General features: G+C 42.6%; 1 protein-coding gene across 9 annotated transcripts in view; it reads right to left on the bottom strand.

Annotated features, from left to right (window-relative positions):
• rsrc1 (arginine/serine-rich coiled-coil 1) overlaps positions 1 to 15,180 on the bottom strand; it is a 126,182-nt gene that overhangs the window by 109,184 nt on the left and 1,818 nt on the right. For all 9 annotated transcript variants that reach the window (XM_031297001.2, XM_031296997.2, XM_031297006.2 and 6 more), the window contains exon 3: positions 12,858 to 12,980. In XM_031297001.2, coding sequence (XP_031152861.1) covers positions 12,858 to 12,980 — 123 coding nt within the window. The remainder of the gene's footprint in view (positions 1 to 12,857; positions 12,981 to 15,180) is intronic.

Below are 15,180 nucleotides of genomic sequence, written 5' to 3'. Positions count from 1 at the left end.
CTTGACAAACACACCCCGCTGGTAGTACAGACCTATCAAGTAATGGTAAAACCATAGATTTGAGTATTTTACACACACACACACACACACACACACGCACACACACACACACACACACGCTTGCCAGACGAGTGTTTCAAGCAATAGACAGATTGAAAAAGAAACGGGCCTATTGAAAGTGAGAAGATCCATATTTGAAGAACTTCATTAATGCGCTGTTCCCCGCCGAGTTATTTCCAGTGACAGAGCACACAGCGGCACTTCATGTTCAAATTAAAAGTCACTTTTCTTTTTTTCTGCCATTTCAATGTGTCTAAAAGCACCTTGAGTGAGCAATGTGCATTTCCTGCTGCCAAAAGACGTGGAAAACAGCTGTTCCTGCCTGACGCTGCCTGCTGAATGGAATGCAAATATGTTAACCATCCAGAATTTATTACTTTTGAGTGCTCTTCAAACGCAACTGCAGACACAAGTTTAATTTATGATATTCCTCTAATTATGAGAGCTGTTGAAATCATTTCCCAAGCTGCTTCCTCCTTCCAAGCAGCCATATTATCTGTTCCTTCGGTTCACAGTAAATGCACACATGCGCGCACACACATGCACTCATAGCCATCCACCATGCACACCCACACAGAAACATAAATACACACACACACACACACACACTAAATAACACACAAGGAATCACTGCAAAGTAGCTGAATGTGAGCACAATTAACACAGCAAAGACAGAGCATGAAAGATTCACAGAAATGTTTTTTCTCCGTCCCCCTCTGCTTCATAAAAGCAATGTTTAGATTTGTCATAATCTTCAGTTTGCTTTTAATTTAGCAGTCGTCAACACAAATGTCTGCAGTGCCCTGCTATGCTGTGAAGCAGAAATGAGACCCCATGCAGGCCACCCACTCACTACAACCCCCATACACATCCAAACACACACACACACACACACACACACACACACACAAGCCACAAGGTCAAGTCATTTAGCAGAGTTCAAAGGCCTTCACAGACCCCTCAGATCTATATAAACCTACAACGGCCAGCCAACGATGACGGCAAAGATGACTTTCTGCAGCAAGATGTGGTTTCCATGTGCGTGCATGTGCATGTGTGTATATGTGCATGGCTGTGTGTTGATTACACCGGCGTCTTCATTGGCGCATATGCCCAGTGTCACTCAACCTCCTCATCGCAATCCTAAACTTGGCCGTCTGGTGTGCACCCGCAACCTTTGACCTCCATGCAGCCAAAGCTCGACATGACACCCATTAGCAGCTGGAACCGAGGGGGGCCCTGGCTCAGCCACTCAGCCCAGACACAAGGTCAAGTGAAGGTCACACTCAGACTAGGTGCTAACTTGCCAACTCGCTCACAGCCACTCACGCAATCGAAACCCACTTTTTCCCTCCTTCCATCCATCACGGCCCCGAATAATTAGTTACGCCAAGTTAGGAGAGAGTTGTTTTGGTTGTCGTAGCCTCCATCTGTAAGAGGGTGGAAAGCAGTGAGGGAGAAAAAGCTGGTGGACTGTAGGAGCGAGTACAGACTAGACAAGAGAGACAATGGGTGAACAACAGCAGGAGGCTATGGAGGGATAAGTAACGAGATTAAGAAAAAAAAAAAAAAAAGTTATATAAAGTTGGGGAGTCAAGAACAACCAGGGTAACAAAAAAGAGGGAGAATGAAAAAGAAAAGAAAAAAAAAGATTGGGACTTATGGAGAGGACAGAGGAGACAGCCGTGCTTCACATCAAGCTGGCTCCAATTAGCAGGTGTGCTCTCAGACGCTCGCTCTCCCTCTCTCTCTGGTCAGGGAAGATGTATTTTTCTGCCTTTTATACGCATGTATTTATGAAGTGGTAGGAGATCTGAGGGCCCTTAGCATAACAGCCTTTTATTGTTTAAATGTGGACTGCTCGGCCCCGTGTGCTTAAGTGATTTAGGAACCTCACAACTCCGGTATAAGAAAAATCATAAACGCTGAGACAAACCATGTGGGTGGACTGTAAAAGGCACCAAGGAACGGGCCGACAGAAAGCAGACACACATTCCACTACTAAAGGGAAACTACACTTAATTAAACACCCAAGACACAACTGGAACAGAGCCCTGTAAAAAACTATTAGTTTCCCCTCTTCAGTGAAATAACCTAAAGTTGTCTTCTGGCAGAACAGAGGCTTGTCTCATGAAGAAGTTTCTAAAAACATTTTTTTTTTTAGAACTGCTGTCAAGACAGAACAAGAAGAAGGAGAGAGAGAAAAGAGACAAACGGAGAAAGAGAGATCAAGAAATGAAAAGAAAGCACTCCACCCTGTGCCACCTTTTCTGACCACCACTCTTATGGAAAAACTCTGCATAGATACGTTATGTGTTATGGGATGACGATATATTGGAAGCTGCATACAGCTTTCACATCACAATTTTTTCTTCTCTTATCTCTACATCATGTTATTGCTGATGCAGCCACGGTCACACTCTTTTTTTATGTTTTATAATTTAATTTAATTTAAATCTAAATCTAAAAATATATTTTATATGTATGTATTTCATGAAATCAAAACACTTAATCTTTCGCAGGAATAGCTGATTTGATTTTATTTGCTATGTGCTATTGACAGCAGGATCCAAATTATGTCACACGTTACAGTGATGGCATAAATGTCACTCATTACACATCTGCAGTAGCACATGAGAGACGGGGAGCACTCTTTGTTATGCCACTTTTTCTGAGTGTCAATATCCCACAGAGTCTACAGAGAAATCTGGCAAACTTCCACTCCAACAAAACTGTTGACTGCATTTAAAATAATTACATTTTCCCGGCTTTGATTTCAAGCCAAAATCGCGACCAGTCAACCAGTCACAGAAGTGTTCTGCTCTTTGTTCAGCCAATCATATGACAGTTGGCCACGTATCGTTTGGGCGATCCATCTATCTACACTTCCTCCTCATGTCCTCGACTCTGCCAAAACCCAAATGGATAGACAGAACAAAAAAAGGAAGACAAATTTCAAATAGAAAAACTCATGCGCATGCTGAGAAAGTGTTTCATTACTTTCAAAAAGATTGTCAAGGTTTCAGTCAAGGCGCACATGATCCTGGTTTCATTCCTCTGCCATTCTCTCTCATTTTTCTCTTCTTTTTCTACAAATAAATTGCTAAACGTGTGAGTGGAACCACATGCTTGTGTGTGTGCATCTATGTGTGTGCGTCAGTGTGTGCGTTTGTGTGGTTCCTTTGCTTGTCCGAAGTGAACTGACAAGTGCAGGCAGTAGTTCCATTAACTGGCAATTTGCTCTCAGGTTGTCCGGGAGGGAGAGAAGGAATAAAGGACTGTTTTTTGGCAGGACAACGCACATGGCTCTGCTTAGGACGAGTTAAGTGAGGTGCTCGCACACATAATCCTAGGCCATCATTCAACACTCTCGTAATGCATACACTCTCAAACATGCAAGGTCTTACGTGTGGATGTGACAGTTTAAATGGAGATCAATGCCTCAAATAATGAAAATGTTAATCTATTGTAAACATGCACATATTTACTTAATAAACCCATTGATAAATGTGTGCTAAAAAGTCAACGCTATCTGAATATGACTATGAATATGTGCCAGCATATTGTAAAGACCAACTATATAAGTCCGCACATGCTTCTTCTGAGTCCAAGAGAACTATGGTGTCCATATGGTTTGAGCCAGAGCATGAGTAGAGTACAAGGTAAACACGCCTGACTGAGGTTTGTCCATGCATGCTCTCTGAGCATGGGTCTCTACGGACTGGCTCAAAACCTGGCCACTGAATCACACAAAGGACACATAAAGATACCTCCCTCCCTCTGTGTGTGTAGCATGTTTTAGAGTGAAAAGAAGAACTGTGGACAGACGGTGGCGTTTATCTGTGCATAAATTAAGAGCAGAAGCTGTTAATTAGAAGGGGAAAATAAGCAAACATAAAAAAAAAATAAAATAAAATAAAACTTTGCTAAGCGGCTACTTGACAAGGTGACCTCCGAGTGCACCACTGTCATTCTAGGAGCTGCTGTCCTACTGGGCAAGTGGCAGAGGGGGGAAATGTGCAGGTCTGGCTATGAGCAGCAGGCAACTGGTAGAGCCCCCCCCCCCCCCTCCTCTTTACTTTCTCTCTCTCTAGGTATCACTGTCTCTCTATCTCTCTCTTCCCCTCCTTCTCCGCCCAGAGCGTTATTAGACCCAGGGCTCCGCTGCAGCTCCAAACAGCTCAATGACAACACACAGGGCCTGCCAATTAGAAATAATTAGACAGTCATTTCAGTGGCAGGTCTTTTTAAGTGCATATATAACGACGCAATGATGCTTATTAGCCGGCCTGAGCCGGCGAGGACCAGGGCCTCAAACGCTTTGGCGCTGGAGAAAATAATTATGCCAGTGATCACAAAGCGAGCTGCACATCTCTGTACTTCACCTCCATGCGTTTCAAAAATCCACTTCATTAGCTCCCGTAATTAATCCTCCATTAATTGCAGGAAAAGCCCAGTTTACCTCCCTTCGTTTCTAATTATCATCTTATAAATAGTTATGGTTCTAATTAATGTGTTCATTAGGCAGGATATTTCTCTCAAAGCCTCGCTGGGAGCCAAAGGTCCGGCTCGGCTCTCTCTGAAGCCTAACCAGCCAGAAGGTGAGGCCATCCTGCCTGCATTTGCTTTTATTTTACTACATTCAACCTCCTAATTGGCATTTAAAACCCAATTTGGAAGAACTTCAAGAAGCTTAAATAGGAGAGAGAGACAGAGAAAAGGCAGGAAGGAAAGAGAGAGAGATGCATTTGGTGTTCATTTTCCTATGCCAGAGCTAAAAGTGTTTCTGTCTCCGTCTTTCTCTTGGTCTGGCCAGACGGATGAGGCCTTTCACGGTCATAAAGTGAACACAATGAGGGCTGATTGCATGTATTAGTCTTTGGCATTATAGAGGCATATTTGCAAAACATTGCAAGTGTGTCTCTAAAGAAATTACAGTGGGAGTGTCATACTTCTACTGGGTTTCAGTCATCAAACAGCCACATTTTGTCTTTCGTATATAAAGTCTGCTCTCTATGATACTTAAATCAATCACAAAGATTTGTGTTCAAACAGCTTTCAAAAAGGAAAATTACTCAGCGCTCTGAATGATTAGAGCTGTAAGCTTTTTTTTGTCAACTTTTGTTAAATTCCAAAACTTTAGAATTTATACTGTAATAAGAATTTATTAGAGAGGTATGTTGGGGAAACAGTGAATCATGCCTGAGCACTAGATACAATTATGTTTATTGCAATAATATTAATAATAATAATAATTCACTACTACACATCTCATTATCTGTGTCTTTCATTTTTATGTATAAGTCATTACATTACATGTTACTTGTAAGCAAGTGTTTCTATCTATCTTGAGTACCAGTATATCACTAAGAGTAGCATGATAAAGCATGTTATGAATAAAAATAAACAAATAAACTATCATTTCTTTTAATTTGTTTGTTTTACCAACATGTTAAATGCTAATAACTCCACAGTTTACGGACCTTTTCACAGAAAACAGGTTTTATCTTCCCACCTCCACACTCAAAAATAAAGACATAGATAACTAGAAAAGAAAAGCTGTTACCTTTTATTAGACACTATTCAGATTCTCTTCATCTTGACAGTGATTAAGAGCTACAGTATGTGCATTTAACAACCTACTAATTTAACCAGTTACTTCATCTGGTTGAGCAGGTAGGAAAATATTCACCGGTGATTTTACATGCCTTTGATGTCTTCAGAAAAAGCTGTTTGGATGTATCATTCAAAATGCAAGTATAGTAATCCATGTTTTCCCTATTATTACCAAATTCGGATAAATTACTAAATGTAAGAGTTATGGTAAATACAGAATTACTTCTTTTTACGACTAGATTAATGAGAAGGATGACCTCTGAAGTGTGAACGTTCTTTCCTATTTTTTAATATCACTATCTGATTTAAACACAAATCAGTGTGCTTGGGTCATTTCTGACGCACTGATTGGGCAGCTGATGCCCGAGAGATTCTTCCTTCATACAATGTCTAAAAGCACAACAACTACCTTTCCAGTCAAGGCTACAACATAACCGGCTTTATGTGTCATAACTCCCATTTTTTTTAACAGGTGGAAAAAAGAGAAAGGGGACAACTCTTTGATGTTAAACTAGTCTTTGTTTGGGACCATCAGACTAACTCCCTCATCTAATCACCTATGTGAGAGGACTGGTGTGATGCCTTTTGTGAGGTGTGTGTGTGTGTGTGTGTGTGTGTGTGTGTGTGTGTGTGTGGACTCTACAGCTAGGTTGCTACCCATGGGAGTGGGCTAGTGTGTTGTGAGCCTGCAGGATGGAGGAGTGGGGTGGGGGGAGGATGGCTTGGCAGAAGTGAGGGGTGAGAAAGGGGGGGTTTTCCTCTGGCGGTAGAGGGAAACACTGCTTGCGGCGAGGCGCGGATGAAAGAGGCTGTCTGTGTCAGTCACTTATTCCTCCCTTTGGTAAATAAAGGTTTCTGACAACAAAGCCGAGCAGCGCTTGACTGGCCTTTACAGCAGATAAATAAAAAAGACAACACAGAGAAAGACAGTAAGAGAGAGAGAGAGAAAGGAAAAGAGAAACACAACATCAAACGCGTTCAGATCTCCCGACTGGAAGCATGTTGATTTTTATGGAGTAGAGAAGACGCAGCCAAACTAAACCAGGTTATCTATCAGTTTAAATCAACACTTTGCAAGTCCGGTAATAGGGGAAGAAGGAAGAAAGGGCTGAATGTCATCCTGTGGAAGGGGGGAGAAGAAAAGATGTTGAGAGTCCATGGGATAACAGACAGATGGATGAAAAACAGCCAGGAGCCTCGTCCTAAATTCCAGTATAGTATACGTCTAGACTAACGTGTGAGCCCTTTCAAACAGTGAGAACACTACGTGAGATACTGCAACTTAAAAAAGAAAAAAGGATTTAGGGCTTGTTTGCATTCTTCCTCATCTTATTTCCTATCTGTCAGCACCACCATTCGTGCCTTATGGTTCTCGCATAATAGCAAGATCTCAGCGGTTTGTTGAGGAAACCAGATTTCACTTGTCATGTTCTCAAAACACACTCAGGGCTGCTTCCCTTATGAAGCCAGCGACACCCAAAACCACCTGCTACATCACACAGAGTCTAACCTGTGTGAATTAATAAATGTTGGACACAAATGCGCAGAACAATTTCCACCCTGTCACCTGACAGGAGAATTGCTGATCCAGGTGCAATGAAAAGCTGAGAGGCCACACTGCTCACCCACAATAAAGTCGCTGATTTTTCTCACCCCACCTCGGTCTTCTTGCACTCGACTGCCCTACCTTCGCTTTCCTCCCCCTCAAAGACCTTTTCACTCCTCCCTTCAGTTCCTCTCCTCACCTCAGCCCTCCCCGTTACCAAGCCGCCTGGGTGACCTTGCGCGCGCTCTGTGTCGATACTAGGCAGGAAAAGCTATCTAGCAGATGTACGACACCTCATCTCATACTGGGGAAAATTGCTGTGTGAAATAAATCGCTCAACCCCTGCACGCACACATGTACACACACACACACACACACACACACACACACACACACACACACACACGTCATGGAAACTAAAACATCTAGATTACCTTGTTCCAGCAAGACATGACAGGGTGGCCTAGTGGTTGACTGTCACATAACCAGAAGACCAAGGCAATGATACTATCTAGATCTGGTTGCTGGTCTTTCATCAACCCTGACCTCTGACCTCTCCAAAACAGGACAGCAGAATGTGGGATCACTCAAGTTTGTTGTTGTTGTTGTTGTTGTTGTTGTTGTTGTATCCTATGTTTCATGTCAGCCTTAATGCAGGAGACCAGATCTGGGACCTAATCTGAGGCTCTAGCAGGTAAACCTGGGAGCTTACGCACAACACGTCCTTTTAACTTCTGTATTACACTCAAACACTGCAATAACGTCTTGTGTAATGCTATAAATGTACGTTTTCAGAAAGTCATCCACAATGAATAATAACTATTGATTTTTGCACCACAAAAACCTTTACGTCACAACTTTAGCTTTGACTTGGACAGCAGTCCTACAGTCTGTCTTGGCCTAGTCTTGCTTTGCCAGACCTTCCTCCAGGAGGGTCTGGCTAGCCCACACAGCATTCCAGGATGGGACAAAAATGTGCTCTGGTTTATTGGCAAATCTTAAAACCAATCAAAATGGTCTTGGGCCGCGCTAAGCGTCGTATGGAGCAACAGAGCCGCTGCAAAATAGCCTCGGGAAGGAACTTGTTTTGGTGGAACATGTGTACGTTCAAAGGTTGTTTTAGTCGTGCAACAGAAAACTCAGATTGGACAGATAGTCTAGCTAGCGGTCTGGGTTTACCCTAGGGCTGAACGATTTTTGAAAATAATCTAATTGCGATTTTTTTCTCAAATATTGCGATTTCGATTCGATTATTTTTTTAAGCTCTTTGTCTTCTGTATTATTCAACAAAGACAAACAATAAATCATTTTATAGTATGAACAACACACAATTACACACTAGACAGTTAAAAAAGTAAAAAATATAGTATACACACACACACACACACAACAGTGTATTTTTTTACAGTGCACAGAGAGGAGCTGCCTCCAGCCCCTCCCCCTCGTGAAGTTGTGCTGCAGAGCTCAGAGAGGCTATCGTTGCGTTAGCATGTTGCTGGTGTTCTTGCCGTGGGATTAACTGTACTAATAAAACTGTTGAAACACCGCGGCCACGCTGCTGTGAAAGCTCCCCGAACGTCATTTATCAGTCTGGTTGTTACCCCTCTCAGTGGCAGCTCCTCCACTCATATCTTTAAAACGGAGCTAACCGATAATCAGAGCTAGTTGCCAACCGAGCCTTCAGTTCTGCGTGTCTGTAGCCATTAACTGCACGTATGGACTCGAACCAGAATAAAACCCTTCATTTTATTAAAATGGCTGTAAAAGTTTTAAACTACAACTCAGAGTTGTTTGAATGACAGAAATCAGCTCAAGGTACAGTGTAGCTTTTTTTGATTGATGCTTTCTCTGTGGAGTGCAGACTGATTTGCTTTCGCGAGCCATGTGACCAAATCGCAGCCTTTGCGATTAGGAAATCGCGTTTTTTAACATATCGCGATATTATTGCAAATGCAATTAATCGTTCAGCCCTAGTTTACCCTGCAGAGATCTGAGAAAAGGTTAACAATAGTCCTCATAAATCAACCAGAGTTTAAAATGGCAACAAAAAGGAAGCCCAAGGTAATGGATATCCGGCCTAAATGTAAATATAAATGTAAATACAATATAAACTTGTCTTGGACCAACCCACAGTACTTTCCCCTTGCTCTAACTAAGCACCAGTTCTGAACTCATCCGGCCTCTGTGGCTCCAGGATGGCTGAGATTATCCTGACTCTGGTCTGCTATCCTAGCATGGTGGGTGGTGTGTTTAGCTTGCTATCTACTGTATCTCCTCTAGGGGAGAGACAGATAATTAGAGAACTCATTCTGCTCGTCAGAGTCACGACAGCAGCCCAGTGATGAAGACGCTTCAGTTTAGCGGGGCTAAACCCTGACGCTAGCACTCTGCCCTGCTAACTCAACACACCCCTGAAATATTAATAAGGAAAATGTAAGCATTTGTGTGTGTGCCTTGCAGTTTGCACACATGAGTGAATATGTACCAATGAATGAAATGCTCAGCTTCTCTTTGACGGGTCAAGTGGTGGATTTGTCACACCTGCCATTCCTCCGTGTCTTCTAACAGTGCCTCTGAAGCAAAATGTTAAGTGAATGAAGGACTGACAGAATGACTGACTGAGCCACACACATTTAACCCCTGCTGTGGACCATAAAAAGCCATAAAAGCGCAGCACTACACTGCTACGCCCAGCTCACCTAAAGACGTGCCTGTGATCCGGCTGTGATGAGAGGCTGTGTCGTCTTTGTTGGACTGGGTACACATCACATCACTTTATGCTGCTGCTGCCAGGCTCCACTCTGTTCTCCCCCAGTGGACTAAGTCCTGACACCCCCCTGAACGTGAACATGCATTCACGCAAATCTGCACATACATGCATACGCTTAATCAACCTCACACATGCTGGTGCACACACACACACACACACACACACACACACACACACACACACACACACACACACACACACACACACACACACACACACACACCCTGATATGCCTGCTCACATCAAAGAGAATAAACATTAATGGCAAATAGGTAATCTGCTCCTCTTGTCTGTTTTACATTTCAGGGCAAGATTGACTGCCTCTGGGGGACCTGGCCCTTCTCTGATTCAGGGCAGGGGAAAAAAGGAGAATGAAAGTAGAGAAGGAGGAGGCCACGATAGATGGTAAACACATGACAGAGCATTATTCTTATTTCATGTACCCCTTTATTTTTTATTTATACATGAGAGATAGAAAAGAAGGTAATAAAATCCCCTCCCTTCAACCCACGATGGCCCCACTATGGTCCTAATCTTCTCCCCTGCAATATTCTGATGCAGACATTATTATTCTCATTTCTTCTGAATAATATCCCTCTCTCGAGCCTATCTGTTCTCTCTACTGGTGCTCGCTTTTGTCTCTCCTCCTCATTTTCCTCCTTCAGGATCTTCTCCGCACTCTCCCTCTCCTGCACTAACTCAACCTATTCCCTCCACACTTTTCCATTCTCTTCTAACTTCTCGTCTCTCCAGTCAGTGCACTCGGCCTCTTCTTGCTTCTGTCTTTCATATTGTCAAGGTGATGCCGGGTTGGCGTGGCTGGGAGGCAGCACCTTATATCCTATCTGCGTATCAATCATGAGGTCCTGTCCACTCAATCCTCCTCTGATCCATCAGCCAGCCTCTCCACCAGCCACACACACAGGCAGCCACACACACACACACACACACAGTAATGGCAGTCAGGGCACCTGTGCACAACAACCTGCTTTTGTTTCACAACCACAGTGGATACAGAACGTGCAGTATCCCTCGACAATGCTGTACAGGACTATAATACTACTACTAAGGAGCACACATGTGGTCACCAACAACTTCCATCAAATAACTGCATAAATTCATCACCAATGCCACCATTTTGCACATCCCCACCTCCAACACCGCCTCCACCTCGTAACACCCCACCACGCACTCCCACCAACACCAGCCTTACCCACCTGCTCCTCGCTCACCGCTAAGCCGATTACACAACGCAACACTCCTAATCACAGTACAGCGTTTGTAAACACCGATGTCATCGACTGCAGTTCTAAATCTCCCAAATCCCCTCTACCCTTCATCTCACACCACACCAGTAATGCCATTTGCAACTGATGTTTTAATCACCAATGCCGCTGTGAGTGACTGCCACTGTACCACAGAGAGAAGGGCGACAATGTGTGAAAACTGTTTGGACAAATTCTCTCCAGAAATGGTTTCAGTTTACAGTGCAACACGGAAATTTGTTCCTTGCTCTGACGCCACAAAAATGTTTTGTGATTAGGTTGGAGAGTTGAAGTGTAGTGTCTCCTTATGAGACCATCAACCACTCTTATGTCAAAACGTCTCTGTTGCATCATCAATTCATCCTGACAGCTTTATAATGAAGAGATAAAAACTATTTTTTCTTTGTGATTAAAATGATCTCTGCTCTCCCCCCACAGCCGTACACAAGTAAACAATGGGCCTTGCTCACGCATAAATTATGTCAACCTTTTCTGTAATTGTGCATCTGTGCATGTTTTTGTGTGTGTGTGTGTGTGTGTGTGTGTGTGTGTGTGCGTGTGCGTGTGCGTGTGCGTGTGTGTGGGATTTAAAAACAGCACAGTTTACTGGTTCATTAGCACCAGATTAACTATGCTAATGACATGGACCACCACACACAGAGATGTTGCCTTTATGTTTCTGAAAGGGATACACGACTGACTACGACTGTGTGTGTGTGTGTGTGTGTGTGTGTGTGTGTGTGTGAAGTGTGGTGCAGGTGTGTACACATAAGTCTTGCATGAATAAGTTATTCCCTTGCAAAAACAAGTCAGCTACACCAATAATAATCATAATTCAACAAAGTTTGTATGGGTAATGATGTTTTAATTGCATTAATGAGTGAAAGGAGAGCTGCTGCCAGAAGAGATTTGGGAAGGATTGGACTGGTGTTGCAATATGACCTGCTGTCTCTGCGGGTCTCGGTTTCATTAATACTCGCACAGTAAGACAGATAGTCAGGGCAAACAGACACGAGTACATGCGCACGCAACGGACTAACCCAGACCTAAAACGCAAGTTTCCATGTGGCTCCATCTGATGACATAAGACATAAATACGAAATGATGTGTTTGTTGACACTGAAGTAAACTTCCAAACGTCTTATTGCTTTTTTAATAAGAAAAGTCTGCAATGGCATTCCACATACTGATTTGTAATACAAACACCCAAAGAGCGCTTCAAGGCGCATTTTTTTGCTACTCCTAAATGATGTAACCATCGCTCATCACTCCTTCTATTTAGGTATTATATACTTTATCTTCAGTATAAATAAAAGATATTGTTTTCTATTTTAGCTTATTTTTATCTTCTATTTTGTTTCATTTCACTCTTTTTTAAAATAGTAGTTAAATACATATTTATTCAAAAAGAATTATCATTATTAATATTATAGTATTATTATGCACTACTACTAATACAATTCTGAAGAAAAAATTGTAAATGCAATAATCCAGAAACTTTCTTCAAGATTAATCTAAACAAGATTGTCAGTAAAATTACAATACTTTGGGTTCTATGGTTAGACTATGGCTAGCGTGCGTGCGAGAGAGATGGTGTTACCTCCTGTCTCGGCTGCGTGACCTGTGTGAGCGGTGGCTCCTCCCTTTGTCTCTCTCTACGCTGCGACTCCTCCTCCTGCGAGACGAACTGTGGGATGAGCTGCTGCTGGAACGTCTTCTTCTCCTGGAGCACACAGACCAAAAACACACAAACTCAATTCCATTGTTGGCAGGATGCTTAAAACAAAACAGCAATCAGACAGCAGGGTTGTGGACAATTAATCAACAGTGAAATATGTGAATTTGTTCTTAATGCCCAGTGTAATGAAAAAATGTGGTTCTCAAAATCGCTGAGTATACATGTCTTGTTTTCTCTTGTTTTACTATCTATAAAACAAACCTACAACACCAAAATCAAACACTTCCCATATCAGCTCCCTCTCCTCCCTTTGGCCTTATGCTCCACTCTGTCACGACACGCACAATTTCTACAATTCTCTGTTCATTCAACTTTATCTGAAATTATTTCCTCTCCTGCATAAGTGAATGCTGTATTCCTAATTTGTTTTGCTGTTTAGTTCGAGATCAAATATGTCCTTGTGTTCCAGACAACCTTACCTACTATGAGCAGCGCTGACGGCTACTTTTCATTAGGGAACACGCTCGTCTACGTCCAAGAGCAGCAGAGCCATGCAGGCTGCCCTACAGTTCCTCCACAGGGGCCCTTTGGTGCTCTGTTGCCCTTTAATGTGGCTACAGCAGTTTGTGTAGCGTCTGCTTCCCAAACATCACTCACACCGCGTTCCTATTGATATCATGTAGCAGGAGGCATTCATGGGGGTGAATGTAAATGCAGAAACCCCCCTATTCGTCTGCGCAAACAGTTTGAGAAATATTCATTATTTAAAATCTCGTCTTTTCTTTCACCAAAGCCAAAAATAGCCAAATTCTTTTAGCACACACAAAAAAACACATACGCGGTCCTATGGGAGCAAAGCAAGATAGAGGGGAAGAGAAGAAAAAGGAAAGCAATTCAAATAACACAGAGGCTGAACTATCAAATCAGATTTGTACCACTTACAGCAGCGCAGGAAAGATTAGTATTCCAAGAGGCTGGATCCCATGAGCGGGGCCTTATGAAATAACTTCCACAGCCCTCTTACAACCACTTCACACATTACATAGAAGAAACACACAGTAGTGAGCGGAGGGTTTTTGGAAGGTGGCGTTAGCGCACACATTTTCTCAGAAGCCTGCGCAAATGTAACGTAATAAAAACATAATGGCTCAAACACATAGGAGTGGGAAGCGCTGGTTAACACAGAAGCTTTTTCACATGAATGCAACACCTAGCAAGTCCACTCACACACGCTTTTTCGCTGTGTTGCTCGTGCTTTGTATGTCACACACATAGCCATTAACACAGCTACTCTCTACATACATGTTAATTATGTGGTCATGACGTCACCGGCCGACAGCATAAGCACCCTTCTGTTTTACCACATATGAGGTCTCTTTACACGGTTTGTATGTTTACAGGTTGAAAATGCCACAGAATGTGGGTCCTCTTATGAGCCTATTTAAGGAACTAGTTTCACACAAACCCACATACAAGGTCTTGGTTAATTGATCAAAACGTATGGCTAATAGATGAGGGACTGTGGTCCCAGGGATTACACTACCCACCCAGCCCCATCCCGTACAGGCAGGCAATGACTTCCAATCAGCAGTAATGGACCTTGACCAAGCCTCATAAATAATTACCATCAACTGGCCTTGTCTGAACAGCCACACACAGCCAGTGGCAGCTGTGGCTGGATGGAGGAGGCCAGGTACAGCCACTAACCAGTTGTTAAGATGTCTGATTTTTAATGAACCTCCCCCTTCCTCTGTAACTGCTAAAAAACAAAGTGTGGTATTTTGAAAACATAAGGAGAAGCTTATACAACAGGTATAAGCTAGTAACCTTCAGATTGTGTTTATTTTATGAGACTAGACACAAAATGAGCCATCTAAAAACAGCCACATCTACCTTAATATTTTTTAGCTACGTTTCATCTCTAAAATGGCCTCTAGCCAAAACACAAAAGTAAAAGTAATACTTTCACTTTTTATAATAGTGATCATATATTCATTCTTTTTGTGGAACTCATATGACCAACTAAAATAGTGCGGACTCAATCAAAAGAATTAATCTAAGTTAAATTTCATATCTGGGTCCTTAGCATTGCAGAGTCCTTATCTGGCATTCATTGTAAACAGGGCGAGCGTCCTTCACTGTACATCTTTTCATTTGAATCCTCAGTGATAATAAATATTCCATCCTGAAAGGTGTCTTCAATAATCCTGAGCAAGGACCAAAACTAACAATACCAGACAGCATT

Source organism: Sander lucioperca, chromosome 5, assembly GCF_008315115.2.
Source record: "Sander lucioperca isolate FBNREF2018 chromosome 5, SLUC_FBN_1.2, whole genome shotgun sequence".
Lineage (NCBI taxonomy): Eukaryota > Metazoa > Chordata > Actinopteri > Perciformes > Percidae > Sander > Sander lucioperca.
The sequence above is the reverse complement of the archived record's forward strand: the minus strand, read 5'-3'. Positions and strand labels throughout refer to the sequence as shown.